This window comes from Plectrocnemia conspersa, unplaced genomic scaffold (genome assembly GCF_051122295.1).
Source record: "Plectrocnemia conspersa isolate PC_06_02 unplaced genomic scaffold, ASM5112229v1 ptg000002l, whole genome shotgun sequence".
In the NCBI taxonomy this organism is placed as follows: domain Eukaryota; kingdom Metazoa; phylum Arthropoda; class Insecta; order Trichoptera; family Polycentropodidae; genus Plectrocnemia; species Plectrocnemia conspersa.
This window is the reverse complement of record NW_028277166.1, coordinates 6,138,694-6,159,686: the sequence shown is the minus strand read 5'-3', so window position 1 is coordinate 6,159,686 and position 20,993 is coordinate 6,138,694. Positions and strand designations below refer to the sequence as shown.

General features: G+C 30.0%; 1 protein-coding gene across 9 annotated transcripts in view; it reads left to right on the top strand.

The window, feature by feature from the left end:
* Obsc (Obscurin) overlaps positions 1–20,993 on the top strand; it is a 105,694-nt gene that overhangs the window by 10,338 nt on the left and 74,363 nt on the right. For 6 of the 9 annotated variants that reach the window (XM_088181847.1, XM_088181845.1, XM_088181849.1 and 3 more), the window contains one exon: positions 19,798–19,913. In XM_088181847.1, the coding sequence (XP_088037973.1) occupies positions 19,798–19,913 (116 nt within the window). Of the gene's footprint in view, positions 1–13,280; positions 17,981–19,797; positions 19,914–20,993 lie in introns of those variants that run through there. The other 3 variants (XM_088181842.1, XM_088181843.1, XM_088181841.1) reach the window with 1 other exon arrangement.

Genomic DNA, 20,993 nt, shown 5'->3' with positions numbered 1-20,993 from the left:
GTTTCTGAGCAGAATTTTTTGTGATAATATTTTTTTTGTCGAATATGACGTTACCTTTTATCGTCGTCGCTTTGTATTAGCTTCATAAAACTCAAATTTTACGGTAAATTTTGATGAACTACATTTAATATGATGTAATTTAGGTCATGTTTAAATTCTCTATTTGAGAAGCTCTGTCATTCGAATGCTTTCGTTTACAACAAAATAAAGTGGCAATGCATTTAGTGGATCTTGTTTTTGTTCTTGTGATCGCGCTTTAATTTTTAATAATATTATAAATTCTTATTCTCTTCACAACAATTTTAAAATATGTAGGATTTGTGTATGCGGTTTTGTCTGTATTTTCTCCAGTTGTATTTAAAGAAGATCGAGTTGATTTGTTTCCTTTTGAAGTCAAAAGTATTTGGTAAAAAATTGAAATGTATTTCTGATGGAAGTGTCTTTAATACGCTATGTTTGTGCTTATAATATTTTAAGATTTTGAATGTGCTTTTGATATTTTTTCCTTGTTTGGCCAATGCAGTGCATTGGGGCAGAAGCATACTGTTGTTGTCTGTTACTTTTCTTATAAATCTGCTTTGGACAATTTGAGATATAGCAATACTGTAACTGGACATGTGTAATTTAGATAGGCACATTCCACTGACTTTTTAGCACTTGCATTAATAACATTTATATTATGTTTCAATATACACCAACTGTCATTTATAAGATTTATTTTCAAGTGGTTCTAATCCGTCCAAAATGGCGATCGTCACATGCGCTTCAATAACGTCGATGTAACAATTTGACTTTTTTACGATAGGTCTCAATACCTATACTTTATATTATACTATATTACTACATCAAACTACTATAATTATAATAATACTTACTTATTCTAATTTCCATGATATTATAAATTTAAAAAAACATTGGGGTTTTTCTGTATTTTTTACTTTAAAAGTAAAAAGTATTAAACACGAACTGCTTAAAAATAATTATTGTAATAATGAAATTAATATGTTAAATCTTTCTAATCAATTATTACGCTAAAATATAATATTGTATTTTATATAAATAGACTTATAGTTTTGAGGCCGGATTAGTATGACTACAGGCAAATAGACGCCAGAAAAGCTGATAACAGTTTATTTTATAAACATATCAGGCAGCGGAGTTCAAATAGCAGGTCTTAGATGTGAAAAGTTTTCGCTGGCGTGTCGAGTTGTATTATTGTCGGCTGTGATTTCCGTGATCTAGCTGGAATTTGTCATTATGTGTTCTTGTGATACTATCTAAACGATCCACTGATGTATTTTGTGTTGATGCAGTCTCCTGGCTCGTCTTTGCTGCTGTAATTCGGTTGGGTCTACCCTCTCTGTGAGCAAGTGTCACATATGTTATACCACTGGTTTCAGAAAGCTCTATCTAATCTCAGATTAAGATATTTGCAAGTTAATTCAAAATGCCCACTTGGGCGATCGATAACCGAGAGTTGAAGAACAATAGTAATGTGCGCAGTGTATAATGTATTCTCTAGCGCGAGCTATTTTCAAAGGTAGACTAGTTTATTTGACGATTTTCCAATTAATAACGCAATTATTTGATCACAAGATCTTTCATTTATTGTTGTATATATAATATATGTCATTAAGAAAATCACCAGTATGCATTGGACAGCTAAAACTTTGAGCTTTGTAAAAAGTTTTTTTTATAAATAATTTAAGGTTGAAAAACACTTTAATTTACTGGGATTAAATAAATATTTTGCTACATTAGATTAATCTGTTCGCCTATGTTTTCATGTTTTTTAAAAATAAATTATCATGCTTTAGCTTAATGCAGATTTAGGCTTCGACAGTTATTTAAAGGCGCAAGCATAGTGCCAAAACTGCCACTTGCATTCCGAGCTCGCTTCCGTCGGCACTTCATCAGGAACTTTCCACCTATATCCCCGATTTAAGATACCAGAGAGTTCATCTAAATTCTTTCCAAGTAGAGCTACGCCAATTATTGACAAAGACGGAGAAGCAGCCGCTTCCCATTGACTCAAGTCTAGATATGATGTTCAAAATTCAGAATTCAAACGGATCTTTTAAAATTACTTGAGACACCGATATGGCTGTTGAAACTTCAATTATATATTATAATAATTATCCAAACTGTAAATGGACTCAAACAAAATGTTTCACAATAATACTCATTTATAAATAAATAACTTTGCATTACAAAAAAAGCCCCGTCACACCTAATGAGTCATATAGATTCTCGCGAACTTTTCTGGAACCGATTCCCAACTTGTTTCAAATTTTTATTACCAGTTTTGCTTCTTCTTCTTCTTTAATGGTCGTTTTTATGTCAGTTGATTCAATGGTACGCATTATTTTTGATTTAACTGTGCCTAGAACGACTTTAAAATTTTCACAAATATATTCAATAAGCGTCTGAAGCAAACTGATACTGATAACAACATCAAACTAAAACTAGTCTTTATACTACTTATTTTTAGAAGCTTCAGCCTTCGCTGATTCACATTTTCCGTGGAACAAATGTCAAGATCAGAATCATACCGCCATTAAACAATAATATCTCTTCACACATATGCTTGAAAATGAAATTCCTAAGACATTATGTCATTAACCCACGATATTTGTTTCCCGGCCTCTATCAATCAGCTATATATCTGTTTCGAGCTAGTCAGCTTGGCATTTTCAATTGGCAAAGCGATAGATGCAGTTCTAACGACGCCACTTTAAGAATTTCGACTATGCGCCCTTTCAGACGCCCCCAACTTTTAATTATTAATAATTATTATTAGGAATTAAATTTTTCCTATTTAAAAAAAGTTCTAAAATGTGTCATTTTGACGACATTGAAACAGATTCAGTTGCCCATCTGTTTGCAAACGCTACGCCAAAAGCGTTCTTTGGATGCCTTATTGGCTTCTAAAAATATATATTTTTATTTAGACCTTAATCGTATGTGGGTCGATGCACTGGAATGCTTTATTATAGCAACGGGATCAGTATCGCTCGTCACTTGGCGCTAATCTATAAACAAGCTGTGTAAAAATAGACACTTTGTAGTACTATTGTATTTAAATTATATACGAAGTTCATAATTAAGAAAAATAAGGATATATTCCAGCAAAGTTAAAGCAATGATCTTTTATTTTGCTTTTTAATCAAAATATTTTTGTTGAATTCATTTTATTTAGATATCTCAATAGTATACATTATATATATATATATATATATATATATATATATATATATATATATATATATATATATATATATATATATATATATATATATATATATATATATATATATATATATATATATATATATATATATATATATATATATATATATATATATATATATATATATATATATATATATATATATATATATATATATATATATATATATATATATATATATATATATATATATATATATATATATATATATATATATATATATATATATATATATATATATATATATATATATATATATATATATATATATATATTTTTATTAACGGATAGTAAATTAGTAATATAGTGTATTGAATTGTATTTTCTGTAATATTTATTATATTTTTTAATTTTCATGTGCAACATATGAGCTCAGATTTCAGTATAAAATTATCTATTTTTGCGTTTTCTATATAACTGAAAGTATTCATATGTAAGAATGTTTTTTTTAATTAATATTTTTTTAAATTGCACTATTTTTAGTTATGATTTTAAAGTATTACTGTAAAGATTTGTTTAAATCAGTAATATAGGTTTTTTTCTGACATTATACTTTTGTAGAAAGATTTTTAGTTAAATGAGCTTTTGTGTCAAATTAAAAAGCTTTCGTTAAAAATATATTTTTTAATTAAAATATTTTTTCTGCTAATGATCTTTATTATATGAAGAAGAACTTGAATCAAGCTTTTAATCTATTTATATTTTTATTTAATTTAAAAATGGACATTAAAAATATTAGTTTAATTTTACTAAAATTAAATTTAAAAAAGTATTTTTATGAAAAATAAAAATAAAAATATTTGAGGTTTATGTTTAACAAATCGATTTTTTTATGTTTTAATAATATATACATATAACATACATTTTATAAATATTATTAGTAATTTTAACTTAATTATTTACTGGCATTTTTATTTAAAAAATAATTTAGCATTTTATTTAAAATATTTTGCCTGCCATCTGTTGTCGAAAGCACAGTTAAATTAGTTGCTCTACTTGCCGCTAGATGGCATTATTTAAAAATATAATATTTGCTTGCAAATTTCATCGACATAATTTTATATTAGGGTCATAAATTTGATTTATGCTCAATTTCGACTTAATGCGATAACATTAAAATTTATAAGCTGAAAAATGTTGTTTACGCGACAAATAGAATAACCACAGAGTGATCTGGTTATTATCAAGTTAACCATTCATATAGACCTGTCGATGAATCGAAACTTTTTTTACATCAGATATTTATACCTCACGGTGCTTGCTTGTATTTATAGTACGAGTGTCTTATTTGATATGAATGAATTTCGAGTATTTCCTGTCGCGACTTTTTCCTTCAGTTTAAATATTTCTGGGGATATTGAGTTATCTGGGAAAGTTAATTGAAAACACAAGACGTTAGGAAGATATGTGCTCTGGATCGATTACGACGTTAAACATTTGACATTTGTCCGAAGAGTTTTATTCTGTCGAACTGGTACTAAATGATGCTCAGAATGCGCGAGAGCTTTTGGCCGTCGGCCATTGTGTTTAGAGTCTGGGAGCTTTCGCTCTTATCAGACGTCCTTCTCGAATGTATAAAAATATACGTAGCGGCAAAAGATCATATAGTTGATTCGCTTTGATAAAATGTTTAACAAACAGCTAATTTGTCAAACGAAAATAAAAACAATGGGATTTATTCGAACAGCATTGGCGACTTGTTTATTTACAAATAAAAATATTTTTGTATAATACAATTTAAAAATCAAAAATTGTCAGATCTATAGAATATTTCGCATTCATAAAACATTTTTTCGATGTCAGAACAAATCTAAACTACGGAATAATTAATATTACACGAAATACAAGACGTTGCTCGTCACATGCGATAAATTACGGCTTTCGGTACTCGAATGAAATAATCGTCGTCTCTGCTTCTGATTCATAAAATAAAATAAAAATAATATTCTAGGAGCATCCTCCGTATTTATTGAGCGAAAAATAAATCGACCGATCTATTCACGCCTCTGCAATACTGCGAGACCAAAAAAATAGAAACACTCACGACCTAACCAACTTCCCAACTGCTTTGTGACTCACCGAAGAGCTTTCGATTGATTGATGTAATAATTTATTAAATATTATATGCGTGAGTTTTAGTTTTTTTTACTTTAATCTATTCTTGAACATGGTTTAAATTAAATGGAATTTCGTACCCTTTTGCTTTTATAAAATGTTTATATCAAGGAATTCAATACAATATAATCTAACAATGGTCAACGATAATCTATATGATAATTCGTATAATCAAGTCATTCTATTAAAAGATTGCTATGTATTGTGTAGGGTTGCTTATTTCCCAGTAACTTTTGATTCGTAGTATTCCGAGGAACAAAGACGATACTCCCAGGAAACCGATAGTTTTCTGGAAAAGTTTAATATGTATCAAAAATATACAATAATTAATATTCATAGAAAAGAAAGATATGTTTATAATATACATACGATTTAAAACAACATAACATTTTTATGATGTATTTTGTGAAAAATCATCGAATATAGATTAAAAAACTCATTTAGAAGTGAACAGTATAAAAATTAATTTAATATGGCTAAATTACTTTTTGGACTTTCGAAAGCTATAAATTACCAAATAACTCCTTAAACCTTCGAAAATTTTCTAGTCAAACACACAAATTACCTCGCATCGAAAAAACATTATTTGGACAATTGTTTGTAATTATCAGACGGTCGCCCAACAAAAGACCTTGAAACCAGCTTTCACAAAAGAGGTGATTTGGAGGTGGAGCTAGGCCTTAATGCGATTGCCTCTCAATTAGCTTTGTCTCATATTTGTCCAAATTTCCCCTGCCAATCATTCGAAGAACAGCAATCTTTCATCATCGAGGACCGCAATGGATACGGAAGCTTTACAATTCAATTCCGCCATCCGATACTAACACCTACCGTATTTTGTATACATTTTCGATAAATTATTTATTTTGAATAATTAACTGTTGAAGTCTTTTTTAACAATAGTACAAATGAGAATCGAATTAAGTACATCTAAACCGAATTTTGACCAATAGGAGAGCGCAAAAAACAATTATCCCTTCTCAGAAGTCAAAAATCCACGTCAAAAGCAATAAAATTGTGTCGGCGCCATCGCAATGGGAACGCTCGTTACCGAGCGTTCCCACTGCTATGGTGCCGACACAATTTTATTGCTTTTGACGTGAATTTTTGCCTTCTGAGAAGTGATAATTGTTTTTGCGCTCTCCTATTGACCAAAATTCGGTTTGAATATACTTTAATCAGTCTTCTTATATTAGAAGTCCATAGGATAACTATCATACTTTTTAAATATACTGTAATATCGAAATGCAGACAAACTATGGAGCAATATGTGAGATGTCTGTCTGTACTTATTCTTTCGCATAATTTCCTCTGAGAGATGAGTTGCCTTAGTTTATATTTTGGACTAAGACTAATATAAGTTCTAAGACTATAACTAGTTTGAAAACTTTCATTAGGTTAGGTTTGGGTTTGAACAGCAAATGGACGTTTCGCAACTGTCAAATTAAACTTCATAGACATTTTAGATCAGCATATTAGCGCCTATTACTTAAATTATATTTTTGCTAGAGAAATATATATGTTTCTACTTGTAAAAATGTATTTGGACTTTGCTGTTTGTTTTTGGTGAAAATATAACTTTACCAAAAAATGCATGTTCACTGTAACATTTATACATCAGTTGTAAATAAATAATGATAAGTATATAAATATATATATTACTACATATAGAAAGTTGAAATTATATAATTGTACTAGCACTTGCCAGATAATTTATATTTTCACTGGTAAAAATATATTTCTACTGGTGAAAATGTATTCTGATATGATTTTACTAAAATGATATATTTTAAAAAATATTTTCGGGATAGATTCGAGACTGTTTTCTAGATTTTCTTTGAGGTATAACCACATATATTAATATTTTATTTGGTTGCACTAAATTCAGTTGTCAAATACTGATAATACAATCTATAAAAATATTAAATTTATATATTTCAACTGGTGCTGTTGTTAATTTTACGTTATTTCTTTGCCTCCTCCTTAGATATTCGATCTGAAAATTCAGATCAAATACATGAATTTACTGCTACTAATTTACATTCGTTGAAAATTTCCTCTCATGTGTAATTTAAGTTTAAGAAGCAATAAGGTCAACAACAATTTGCTAACAAATTTTAACACAAAAGGAGCTGCGTCAAAAAACTATAATCCGTTCTTATAAATAATATTTTTTATTGTGAAAGTACTACCTAGAAAGTAGGTGCGTTTGAAGGCAATGTTCCGCTCCTTTTATTTATTTTATGTAAGATCTGAAGGAACTTATATCTGAAATACATCTCAAACAACTGTAGTTTAGTTGAAAGTCATTGTTTGAGGTTGGTTTTTACTTTTTTATACATATATTCTTGCTATGATTTTTTTCAAAGTACGGCCTCTCAAGGAGAATGGGCCCAGGAATTTGTCCTCTCTACCACTCTCTCGGCAGGCCTTTTGTGTTGTATTGTAGGATTATAGTGTATTGCATATTATGAAGTAACTAAACAATTGCAACAATATTTAACACTGCTCTTAAAAAAGTTAGACCTCAATTCTCAGGTAGAGTAAAATTCAAGGCAATAAATTTAGTATAAACAGTTGACTTCTTTTAATATTTTTTGAAGAAAGGAAATTAATTCAATAGTTATGCGTAGTGACTTCGTTATGACCAAAATTATAAATTATCGATAAATTTCTCACCAATGTTAAACTATATTTTACAGTATTAAAAATAAATAAAAAATTATAAAAACAGAAATTTAATAACATACGCTACTTTCATGTATTATCCGCTAATTTTGCAAAAAATAATACAACTCTATTAAAACATATTAAATCAGTAAATTTACAAATTCGCGAAGTGAGCGATCTCTTGGAATAATTTGGGTAATTTAGAATGCTTTACGATAGAAAAATCGCAGTTTATCAGTCGCCAAAAATGTTGATATGTCGCCCAAACAAAACGTCATGAATTCCACGCATGCTTCAATCCCGTGTATTTTTAATATATAAAATATTACAAATAACAAAGAGATATAATTTCACTTATAGAACAATCAATTATCTGATTTATTAATACATAATAAATTTAATTACCACACCAATGTGCTCTCCCATAAAACAAGTCATAACAACCTCGATGATAATCACGCAAATTGTTAACAATAAATCAATCCTCGCCTCCGTAATCATTACGCAAATATTGGTGTTATGCCAAATTATTGTTAAGGGATTAATTTATAACCACATCTAATATATTATTTTCTTTAATCGAATTTTTCTCTGAAACAAACGTGATTAGTCTGCGAAAAACAAATAGTTGGTCGTTTATTTCGATTTATCGATCCTCGTGTCTTCGACTTATGTTGTACACATTCTAAAATTTCTTTTCGGCTTTATTAATAGAAATTCAATGTTAGTGTTTAATCAGTAAAAAAAATTGAATAATTTAATTAATTAAAATGCATAAAAAGGCGCTGCGATTTTCACTTATAATTTTCTAGTGACGCTCTAGTTCATTTCCTAATTGAGGTGAATGACTCTAATTAAACGATTTTTAATGCACTGTTTCATTCATGTATTTATAAATATAAAGAATCAATTTACATTATATTAATTATATCACGCATGTAAAAGTTTCCTAGAATTAATATAATTAAATGACATTTAAATATTGAAATTATATTGAAAGGCTGATATTTTTATTTGACTGTTTATTGAATTACAAGAAAATAGATGTGTTATATAATGTATTAAAAAATTGTAAAATATAAAAAAAAAAAACATTTTTTTGATTTTTGTTAAAATGCCATGATTAAAATTGTGTCATAGTTAACCCTTAATTACTCGCATGGGGTCAAAGCAATTTCGCATTAAAAAATGAAGCATTTGCTGTTTCTCGAAATTCCCCGCGCTCCCGCTAGCTTCATAACCCGCGTCGAAGTTTGTATTCCTGTAGCGACCAAGGAACGGGAGTGGAAGGATGTGTCGCTGCGCTCTTAAGCGGTGACCCCATGCGAGTAATTACGTTACTTTTTTGAAAGAGATTGATTGGGTTCCGTGGCCGTTTCAAAGGCAAAGTTTACATGCCAAGCAAACCAAATAAATACTGTATAAAAAACCAAGCATTGGTAGACTCCAAAACATTTTATTTGCTGGCCTTTGAGGTTTATTCTGGCAAACAACCTGCGGGTCCTTACCAAGTCTCAAACAGCCCAAATGACATAATAAAACGTCTTGTAGAGCCGATAAAAGAAAGTAACCGTAATGTTACCGTAGACAATTGGTATACGAGCGTGAAACTCGCAAATGAATTATTGGATCCACCCTACAAGCTCACTTTAGTTGGAACACTCAAGAAAAACAAACCCGATATACCTCAGGATTTTTTGCCAAACAAAACTAGTAAAACTAAACGCAAAGTTTGTGTGCAATGATCACTCTCAAATATACTGTCAACAGTGTAATAAAAGTGATTCGGAGAGTTCCTAAAAATATTCTAAAATTTTAACTTTATCTCAGTATAAGTATAAATTGTTAATTTTTGATAATTATTTTAATTTAGCTTGTTTTTGTTTAATTAGATATTTAGTTAATGTTATTCCTTTTAATTATAATAGAATTAATAAAGTACTTTAATAATAAACAAGTTTTATTTACTTATATATTTAATAAATAATAAAAATTATTCCTACAATTTGGGGTCACCTGTGACCCCATGCGAGCAGTTATGTAATTTTCTTTGTGCGAGTAACTAAGGGTTAAAAAGATATATTTCTTTATAAAATTAAAACATTTCAAAAATAAAACTATTTCGTAGTGTATCATAAAGTTTGCGATTTTTCTATTTAATTAATGTTTACTTCTATGAAGATAATTCAATAAAAAAAAAATTCAAAAGTTTTTAAATCAAAAAATTAACGTCTTGATATGGTTTATATTTTTATTATTTTTCGTAATGTTTCGTGAACCAAAATTGCAATCCGATTTGTTTTACTCTATTTAATTATCTTAGATCTTCATATATGGATATTTAATTAGATTTGATTTTAATCAAATAATAAGCGATATTTTTTTTCAAATCTGTAATGCCTTTCCAACAAAAATAAAAAAAAAACTAAATCGTTTTGAAATAGGATATCTTTTATTATTTTTTTTTTAAATCGTCGTTTTTCTTAATTTTTGCATAAATAAAATACATTATTTAAAATACATTAAATTAAAGATGTTGAAAAATCTTTACAAAAAAATCGTTTGGTATTTTTAGTAAAATATATATATATTTTAATTTTGTAGTGATTTAAACATCATAATTTTAATAAATAAAGTTTTCTGTTACATATATATATATATATATATATATATATATATATATATATATATATATATATATATATATATATATATATATATATATATATATATATATATATATATATATATATATATATATATATATATATATATATATATATATATATATATATATATATATATATATATATATATATATATATATATATATATATATATATATATATATATATATATATATATATATATATATATATATATATATATATATATATATATATATATATATATATATATATATATATCTAGATAAAGACAATAATAAAAAAATACATATTTTATTATTTTTTCACTCACGTTTTTCTTATGTCTGTTATTACTTTATTAGAAAATCTTAATTTTACTAGATTAAATGATTTTATAATTATTTTTGTCACAAAGTTTTAGTAACCGAAGCTTAGCGTATAATTATGTGCTCATTCAAAATATTGTATTAATTTTTTTATACATATAAGATTTCCTTAAATAGATAATTGCAGAAACAACAAAAAAATGTAAAATATGACCAAATATATTTTTTAAGCAATTATTATACATAAAAAGTAAATTTTTCCAATTAGAAAAGTCCATAAATATAGCTTCAAACCAAAACCTACTCTCATTGGATTCAATTCGTATTATAATGTGTCTTATTATATAATTAATAATAATACCTAAATCCAAATCTTAATTTATATCAGTATTTTCACATATAAATTTATATGCATAATCTTTGTGGCTACAAAGCAATAAATAATAATTGTATGCATAATATTAATAATTAACTTTTAAACATACTTTATATTATCTAGGTTAATCGTACTTTTTATAATGAAAGTAAAGCAAGTTATAAATCTTAATGATATTAGAGAATTATATACTGCATTTTATATCCATTTTTATAATTAGTTATCTTTACAGTGAAAACCATATCTTTTGACTATGAAATTTCAATGGAACGATCGTGATTTTTATTTATTCGTTCCTGACTAGCAGTTTTGTACAATTTTCTCTAAAGCAAATAACAAACTTCTTAAAGAGTCTTAAAGATTTTTGAGACATGTATCTAATACAATATATATATATATATATATATATATATATATATATATATATATATATATATATATATATATATATATATATATATATATATATATATATATATATATATATATATATATATATATATATATATATATATATATATATATATATATATATATATATATATATATATATATATATATATATATATATATATATATATATATATATATATATATATATATATATATATATATATATATATATATATATAATAATTACAATTTTCACGTTCTGGACCTATAAAAAAAGTTCGAAAAAATTCATAAAATAAGATCATTACATCTAAATAGATATATTGAAATACATTTTCTAGCGTATATTTCGATTATTTCCCATGTTAATGTTTTAGCAAAATTAAAAACTTGTACCACATTACAATTTTTTTTACTTTCGCAAATTCAAAGCAAATATGTATATATTCCAAATATATCAGTAATTTCATAAGCTATTAGATTTTCTATTGCATCTATAGAACATAACAATGAAAAAAATATTATTGTGTGTCGTTTATATATTTTTATTTATTTTTAATAATATCATTCATTAATTTTTCAAATTAATAGTCGACATTCTCTTTATAGCTAATAGAAAAAAAAATATAACATATAAATATTGTGGATAATTGTGTTTCAAATCTATTATCTATTGTTAATTAATTTATTGCAATAATTAAAAATATACATAAAATGAATTTTAATATTCAAAATGACATTTACTGTATTAAATTATTGGTAAATTTATGATAAGTATCAGTTAAGGCTTTAAATGGATGTAACATAAATTATATTTTTAATAAGCAATAATGCAATTAAAAATTATTATTTATTAAGCACCAAATAAGCGTTAAAATATATTGATATTTTTTATCTTTTTATAAAAGGTACAATACTACATTATAATCAATAAGACTAAATATAAATTAACGTTAATTTTAAAATAAATATCATACATGTTCCTTTTGCTTTTTTTTATTAAATTTTATATATGGTATTTACTCTTACTATTTACAATTCAACCCATATTCTCCTGACAGATTTCCAAATTATTTGTTAGTAAATATAAGCTTACTTGGAATCAATCTTTTACAAAAGATATTCTTTAAAATGTTATATTAATTACAATTTTTTTCTATAACACACTTGCATAATATAACTAAAAGTTAAACTGGAATTCATTTAAATTAGTGTAAGGTGATTAAGCTTTTTTTTATTTTGCACAAACATATAACAGACAATCGTTGACATTAAATACTTTTTTTTATTAATTAAATATCGTTATCTTTATGAGCCAACCATTAAACCTTGGCCCATCAACGCCCTTCACGCTGTGTCAGAAAATAAATCTTGATTTGAACGGATGTAAATATTAATTGTCAAAGCTGTCTCGAGCTTGTCAGCTGACAGAGTCGGATTCTGGCCAGGTGAGGCGTCTTCTCTTCTTCGTTCGGAGGAAAGCCGCGAGGGCCGCTCAGTCTGGCCACGGCCGTCGCGACGCCAACATCTCTCGCATTCAGCGATCGCAAACCTTTCCGTCACACGCTGTGATACTATGTGATCTTAGTGTAACATGTGCGTCAAAGTGCCACGCTGAACAAAATCCGCCATGTCCTTCTGCAGGATAACAGGATGCAGCCGAGCCCTGCCGAAGCCCAACTACTTCCCTCTACTACCACCCATTTCACCAGCCAACGCGAGGAGATTCTGCCGAATAACTGGAAAGTCATACGGACTACCATCTCACCATTACATCCCTGTGCTACTGACAACTAGCACTCCTCCAAAAAAATGCAAGATCACGAACGTAGCCGACGAATTAGGACCTCATCACTTCACACCCGAATTCACATATGGCAAAAGAAAGCATATTTTAATACCCGATTATAGATATATATTCCCAATTTTAGATGGATCTTCAGAAGCGCAAAAATTGTTAATATCCATCATCGAATCGAAGAGTGTCGAAGATCAAGATAGGAAATATGTATATACAGTGCAAGAGAAGAAATGCAGTCTCGTTTTTCCGGCGAGACTCGAAGCCGCCGTGAGAGACGGCGACGTTAGAGACGTCATGGTAGGAAAAGATTCTGATACGATTCTAATCAAGATGAGACAAGGCAAGAATGTATCTATGGATTTTAAAGATTTTGAAAAAAACTGTGATCTATTCGATGGCGAAGGACCTAATGAGAGCGCCGTTAAAGAAATCGAAAGAGAAGAATTTGAGAAGAGGAAGAAGATGAAACGCAACGCTGGTTTAGCCGGCATGAAAAAAATATTTGAAGATAAGGATAAGTTAGCTGAAATACAGGAGCAGCAAGAAGAAAAACTTAAAGAAGAAAGACTTGCTAAAAAGATTAAAATAGAATCGAAAGTCGAACCGATTGAGACCGTGCAGTTTACTAGAGAAGTGATCAGATCGAGGTCCAGCATGATTATAGCTACGTCTGACTGGAGAGATTTAACTAGGCCTTTGATTGAATCTTGGGATTGGGATACGTTTGAAAGAGAAGCTGCTGCAGCTATGGGTATTCCTAAGATCATAACTCTACCGCAACCTATAAGAGCTGATCCGATTTTTATATCGGCCATATCGCAGAAGGCAAGACCTGAAGTTTTGGAAATTAGTACAGGATTTGAAAGCATACCTTCAATGGAGCCATTCTCTCCAGTTACAGAAAAGCCTGATACTGAAATATTCACTTTTATACAAAACATTAACAAAGAAAAATTAGATAACACTGCTAATATTAAAGAAAAGCTGATGAATATAGAACAAGAACATGAAATTCAATTACCGTTATTAGAAGAAATACCTTTGTTAGTCAAAGAGATTGCTAAAGGAAAACCTTCAGTTATAAATAAAGTACCAGGTTTGACTTTGAATATAGCTGACAGTAAAAAATTCGTGCCTGGTCAAGTTATAGAAACGCCGGTAGGAGATAATTTTGTTCCAGGACAAACAGTTGAGACTCCAATTGGACCTGTTTTTGTACCTGGTTTTACAGTTGCTACGCCTGATGGTCCTTCTTTAGTACCTGGGCATACTTTTATGGATAAAAAGACGAATGAACCTAAATTTATTGCCGGTCAAACGGTACAGACGCCAGATGGAGAGCAGTTCCTCCATGGACAGACTTTAAAAATGGAAGATGGTACTTTGAAATTCGTCGAAGGACAGACTGTCGTCACGTCAGATGGACCTAAATTTATACCCGGTAAAGTGACTTATGATTCTGATAATAAGAAGATGTTTATACCGGGCCAGACTATCGATACCGAGAATGGGCCGCAATTTGTGCCGGGTCAGACTGTTCGTCACGAGAATGGCGAAATGTTCGTTCCTGGTCAGAGTGTTTTAGTCGGCGGTGAATGGCAGTTTATTCCTGGTCAGACTATCAAATGCAACGATGGTATGAAGTTCATACCGGGCACTACACTCAAGACGAATAGCGGAGCTAAATTCGTAGCCGGACAAACTGTCATGTCCACCGATGGAATTCCTATCTTCGTGCCTGGAATTTCGATAGAGAGCGAAGGTGAAGTTAATTTCGTGCCAGGTACTACCGTGGAGACTGTCGACGGACCGAGATTCATCCAAGGACAGATTGTTAAAACTCCAGATGGAGAAAAATTCTTACCGGGTAAGACAATCGTCGGAGCTAACGGAGAAATCGAATTTGCGTTAGCTAGATCAGTGAAGGACATAATCTTCATGGAGCCGACGAATACAGGCTTAGCGATAGATGCGTTCTCAATGGGTATAACTGTAGATTCAGTATGCGTTTTCGGTCACATGGTTCAGACTGAAAAAGGAATAGAATTCTATCCTGGTAATGTATGTCCTGTAGTGGATGGTAAAATCGTATCTGGACGATTGCTAAAAGGAGACGACGACGGTGATAGATTTGTGCCCGGTATGATGATCGACGGTGGATTTGTTCCTGGACAGATTGTCTTCACCGAAACTGGTGAGAAATTCGTACCAGGTCAAGTTATCGAAACAGTAGATGGACCTAAATTTGTACCTGGACAAGTTGTTGAAACCAAGACTGGACCTAAATTCGTACCTGGTCAGACAATTGACACTGAAGATGGACCTAGATTCGTTCCCGGACAGATTGTTGATACTAAAGCTGGTCCTACGTTCATACCGGGACAGGTGATTTCTACGCAAGAAGAAGGATCTAGATTTGTGCCTGGGCAAGTCGTCGATACAGATGAGGGTCCTAGATTTGTTCCTGGACGAGTAGTAGAAACGAGCGACCGTGGTGTCACATTCATTCCCGGTCAAATCGTAGAAACTGCCGAAGGACCTAAATTCGTCGCTCCTGATCTGATCGAAGGAGAAGAAGGATTTGAATTTTCTGTGCAGAGCTTCGTAGTTACGCCTGAAGAATTGAAGCTGTTAAAAGTGAAGAGCGGAAATAGTTCAGCTAGAGGAGAATTGAGCATAGATTCTAAGATGTTGAGGCAGCTATCAGAAGCTGGAATGTCTGTGGGTCGACAAGTTCCGGTTGATGTACCTGCTGTAGATATTGTCTTAGAACAGACTAGAAACACTAAAATATTAAAATCGTTCATTTCTGATTTTGGTTTTAAAGATGAAGTAGCGAATCAATTGATGACTGTCATTACGTCTATCGTGGAGATGAGTACTAATATGAATAAAAAAGAAGAAGTGAACAGTAAAGTTAGCACTAAGACTAGAAAATGTTCGATAGAATTGAAGAAGGGTAGGAATAAGAAGATGCAGAAAGGTTTAGATGCTATTAAAGAGAACGGAAGTATACCGCATGATAATGAAAATGTTAAAAATGCTATTGCGGCTGCTGTATTAGCAGCTATGGTAATCGCGGAGCAGTTTGATCAAGAAGATAATAATAACAAGAAAGATAAATATAGAAGCGTATTGAACTCAATAAACTCAGTTATGGGTAAATCTTTAAATGAGAGTATGATTTCGGCTATGTTTGAAATTCTGCAGACGGAAGAAGAAAAGGAAAATTTGTGCGAGCAGATCATAAAGCATTCTTCTCAGAATAAAGTAGATATCTTAAAATTAGCAATCAACAACACTATACAGAGCGAAGTTGTCAATGAAGAAGCTGTTATAGAAAAATTGAGTTCTGTGCTAAGGGATGAAAAGAGTTGCTTAGGACCTGCTTTTAAAAACATTTCTAAATCAAACACGGAGTTGATTAAAACCGTTTTATTGAATATATCTCAGAGTGCATCTTGTCTAGCTACGGAACAACAAGCTACCGAAACTCTTCAAAAAGCAATCGTGTCAGCTGTGAGGCAAACTAGTGATTTGAAATTAAACGAATTATTATCCAGAGGTAATCAAGATGCTGTTAGTCAATTGTTAGTTCAATCTATTGGTTTAGCTAAGACTTTGGGCATGCACGATGTTGCTTTAAGTTTGATGAGTGTCATGGGAGATCCTCAGAGCTTAATTAAACTATCTAATGATCCGACTACTATGGACGTTTTGAGAAGATTGACTGTTATGATCGAATTAGCTGAAAGAAAGCCAAGTTTGAACTCTGCTTTGAAGAAATTAGAAGATCCAGAATTGGCCAGGACTGATCCTAAATTGAGGGAGTTGGTGAGGGAGAGCGCTGCGTTGATGATCGTCCCGGAAGAACCGCCTCTGATGAGTTCGGCAGACGTTCCTATAAAATTGTTCCAGAATGAGAATAGTCTGGCTATGGAAGACTTTTTACTGCAGCGTAAAAGACATCCTGGTACTTTATTAATCGTGAAGAAGGGACTTCAAGCTGTCGTTCCGAGAGAATCTAGTAGAGCTGTTTTAACCGGACAAGTGGCTTATACGTTATTAGATGAGACTGGAATCAGACATTTTGAACCGTTGCACGTATTCTCGGCTTTGAGACTTAATCAGCCCACTGCTCACAGATTCTCTATGTACTGTTGCCAAGTTGCTAAGGAAGATGAAGTCGAGACGCAATCCATGTCTGATTGCAGCAGTTTGAGCGAAGATATTAGGATGACTAGGTTGGGTGGATGGGTGAAGAGTCAAAGGGGCATGACTTTGGGCAGAAGAGATTCGGATAGTTCTATCATGACTGACGGTCGTTTGGAGCACACTCCGAGCTTTATTAAATTTGGAGCGCTATCCAGAGATGATAGCAAAGACAGTGCTTTCGATAAGGTATACTATTTTTCGTTGTAATTTATGATGTGTAATAAATAATCGTTTGACTCTCAGTTTACGTTATTATTTCGGAATGTTGTATATTTATGTTATTTTGAGAACAATTCTTTAGATCGAACCGAACTATGTTTACGCAATGTCGAGATTGTATGATTCGTTCAGATGAGTGTGCAAAAATAAACTGTTACTTATTGAGTATTTCCGAGTAACAGATTTTGTATGTTGAATAAAATTAAAATACAGCTCTAGCTAAATCGTTATTTGATATTTTAATTTTGTATTAGTACATAAAAAGGTATTTTTATATGGCTACTGTTTTTTTTTTATTTCTTGACACTTCAACGCCGAATTAAAAAAAATTGTGCAAGGTGCTAAAAAATACTGTCACGGTAATGCTCGATTTTAATTTAAAAATAATGTCAACGTTTATAATATATTATTTTCTTGAAAGTCACATTCATCGTCTAATTGCAAGTCGTGATTGATGAAGCCGAAGACCTCCGAAGCAATTCACAGAACGATCCAAATGATTCGCAGCTGGAGCTCGTTTTTAAAAAATTCCAATTCTCAAAATACTCGAAATAGCTCTTCAGACACTAATTAGACTTATTTGACGATTTTTATTCTCACGTCATAAAAACAAAACTTCGTTAAATCAGAGCTTTTTACAAAATAAAGTTTATTAAATTGTTACAATATATAATATATTATATTGAGGGTTAAAATAAAATCATGCATTACAGTGTCAACTGTTAAATTATTATTTGTATATAGTTTTATGAAATCAGCTATTAATAGTTAATATAAAAGCATTAGATAAAAACAATTGTTATATAAACATATCTTCAAAATAAAAAACTCTTTTATGTATGCAATATATTTTAGATTTTTTATTAGTTTATACAATATAAAAAAAATTATTTTACTAATAGTATAGTTTTTATTTTATATGGTTTTAAAATAACATGGTTTATAAAAATGTACTATTTATGTTTTTTTATTGCAAAAGAACAAAAATATTTATCAAAAAATCAAACGTTCTTTTTACATTTAATTTATTTTAAATTTTGAAAATACTATATTTTTTATATGTAATAAAATAAATATACATATCAGGCGCGTACGGTGAGATACTTTCCTTTTCGGTCGCTCGCGTGTTAAGTGACGAGAGTGAGTGAGAGATAAGAGCGTGCTTTCCGCACGCTCTTATGACAACTTAAATAAGTATCTTAATCGCGCGTTTTAATAAGTAGAATTATATTGTTCAATGGTGAAAAATATGTATTAATATATATTTTTTAATTATTTCTAAATATGTATATTAAATGCGCGATATTTTTAAGCGAATAAATGAGAAAAGAATATCTGTCTTGAATATAACAATGCCATACAGTTTTAACCGCTCGTTATAATAAGTACAATTATATTGTTCAATAGTGGTAAATAGTTACAGAAAATTCATTATGATGTCCATTACATTTGCTTTTTTTTTCGCGTCTACTATTTTACTACGTCGATACTATTTCTTGTTATAAACATGACTATGTTTTTATTTAAATACATAATTTGGGTATTCTTAACATACACTAAAGCTTACTATATATTTTAGCAGCACCTTTTATTTTTGCACAAGAGCCTTTGAAGTGACAAAGTTGACAATTTAACAATTTAAGAATAAAATCGCATTGATTTTTTTTGAGTTTGTATCTTAATTTTATTATGAAGCATAGTAAGAAAATTAAAAATTGCATCAACTGAGAGCAGTTCATTTATTTCTAACTTTGATATTGAAAAGATTGATTATATTTTTTCAGGTCGAAGACGTTGTAGTAGCCGGCTGCAATTACACGGCAGTGGGAGACGATGAAGTTTCGCTGAAGAAAGGAGACATTGTGGAGATCTTGGAGTCGCCCTCGTCCACGGGATCAAAGTGAGTATTTGTATGTCTATTTATAACACAAACACGCTAGCACACAGTGAATGACATTCGTTTTTAGAAAGACCTGACGTAACATTTTTTCCGAATGGAAACTCCGTTTGGCAAACGAGCGGTCAGAGTCGCCAAACAAAGGGGCTAATGTCATTCATCGGCTCTCACCGAAAATAAGTAGGAGTTTTCTGCACGAAATGTGCCAAAGTAAATCGAGATCTTGGTATTTGCATCGTTTTTATTTCGGTTTTGGTGTCGGTTTTGGCTTTTTGTTCGAGTCGGGGGTGTCGACCCGCCGCGCCAGAGTAAAAATATTTTTCGCGGTGCTGCAAGAAGCGTTAAATCGCAATAAAAGTGCGCAAAAGTGGGCAGGAAGTCAAAGTCGTAATGTTGCGAAATAAATAAACATATTTGCAGAATGTCGGGTAATGAAGTAGGAAAAAAAATCGCTCATATGCAGGAAAAAAATGACTTAAAGTTGTTTAAGAATAAATCGACGCCCGAAGCACGCGAATGGTATTTTATCTTAATTTTCCACTCTATGATAGTGATATATTAAGTCTTCATAATGATAAAATAACTCATTTAATCCTAATTAAAATTGTTCATATCAAGATGTAAAAAACTGAGATACAGAAAATTTATTATGATTTTTTTATAAATATGTATAAATTATTTCAGCTATGTGCCAATTTTTTATATATTCATATATCATATCATAACTAGTTTCGTTTGCGAATATTTCATTACCATTTGATTTCTTACTTCATTTTTAATATTAATCCTAAGTATTTTTATACTTAGCATTTTCAAATATATAATAAGTAGAAATATATCTCTTAAAAACAGTCAAAGAATATTAAATGTTGCAAGTATAAGTGCCACATATATGTTTAGGAATAATAGTGGTGATTCTCATAACTAAAATTTTACTCTCCTTTCCTTTTTACTTTTAATACTGACGTTAATATGGTGTATTTACTCGTTGTATGTTTAAGTGTTAATAACTTGAATTACTTGAAACGTAAATGGGTTATAATATATGTAGAGATAAAAAATAAACAACTTGGAAATATGGTT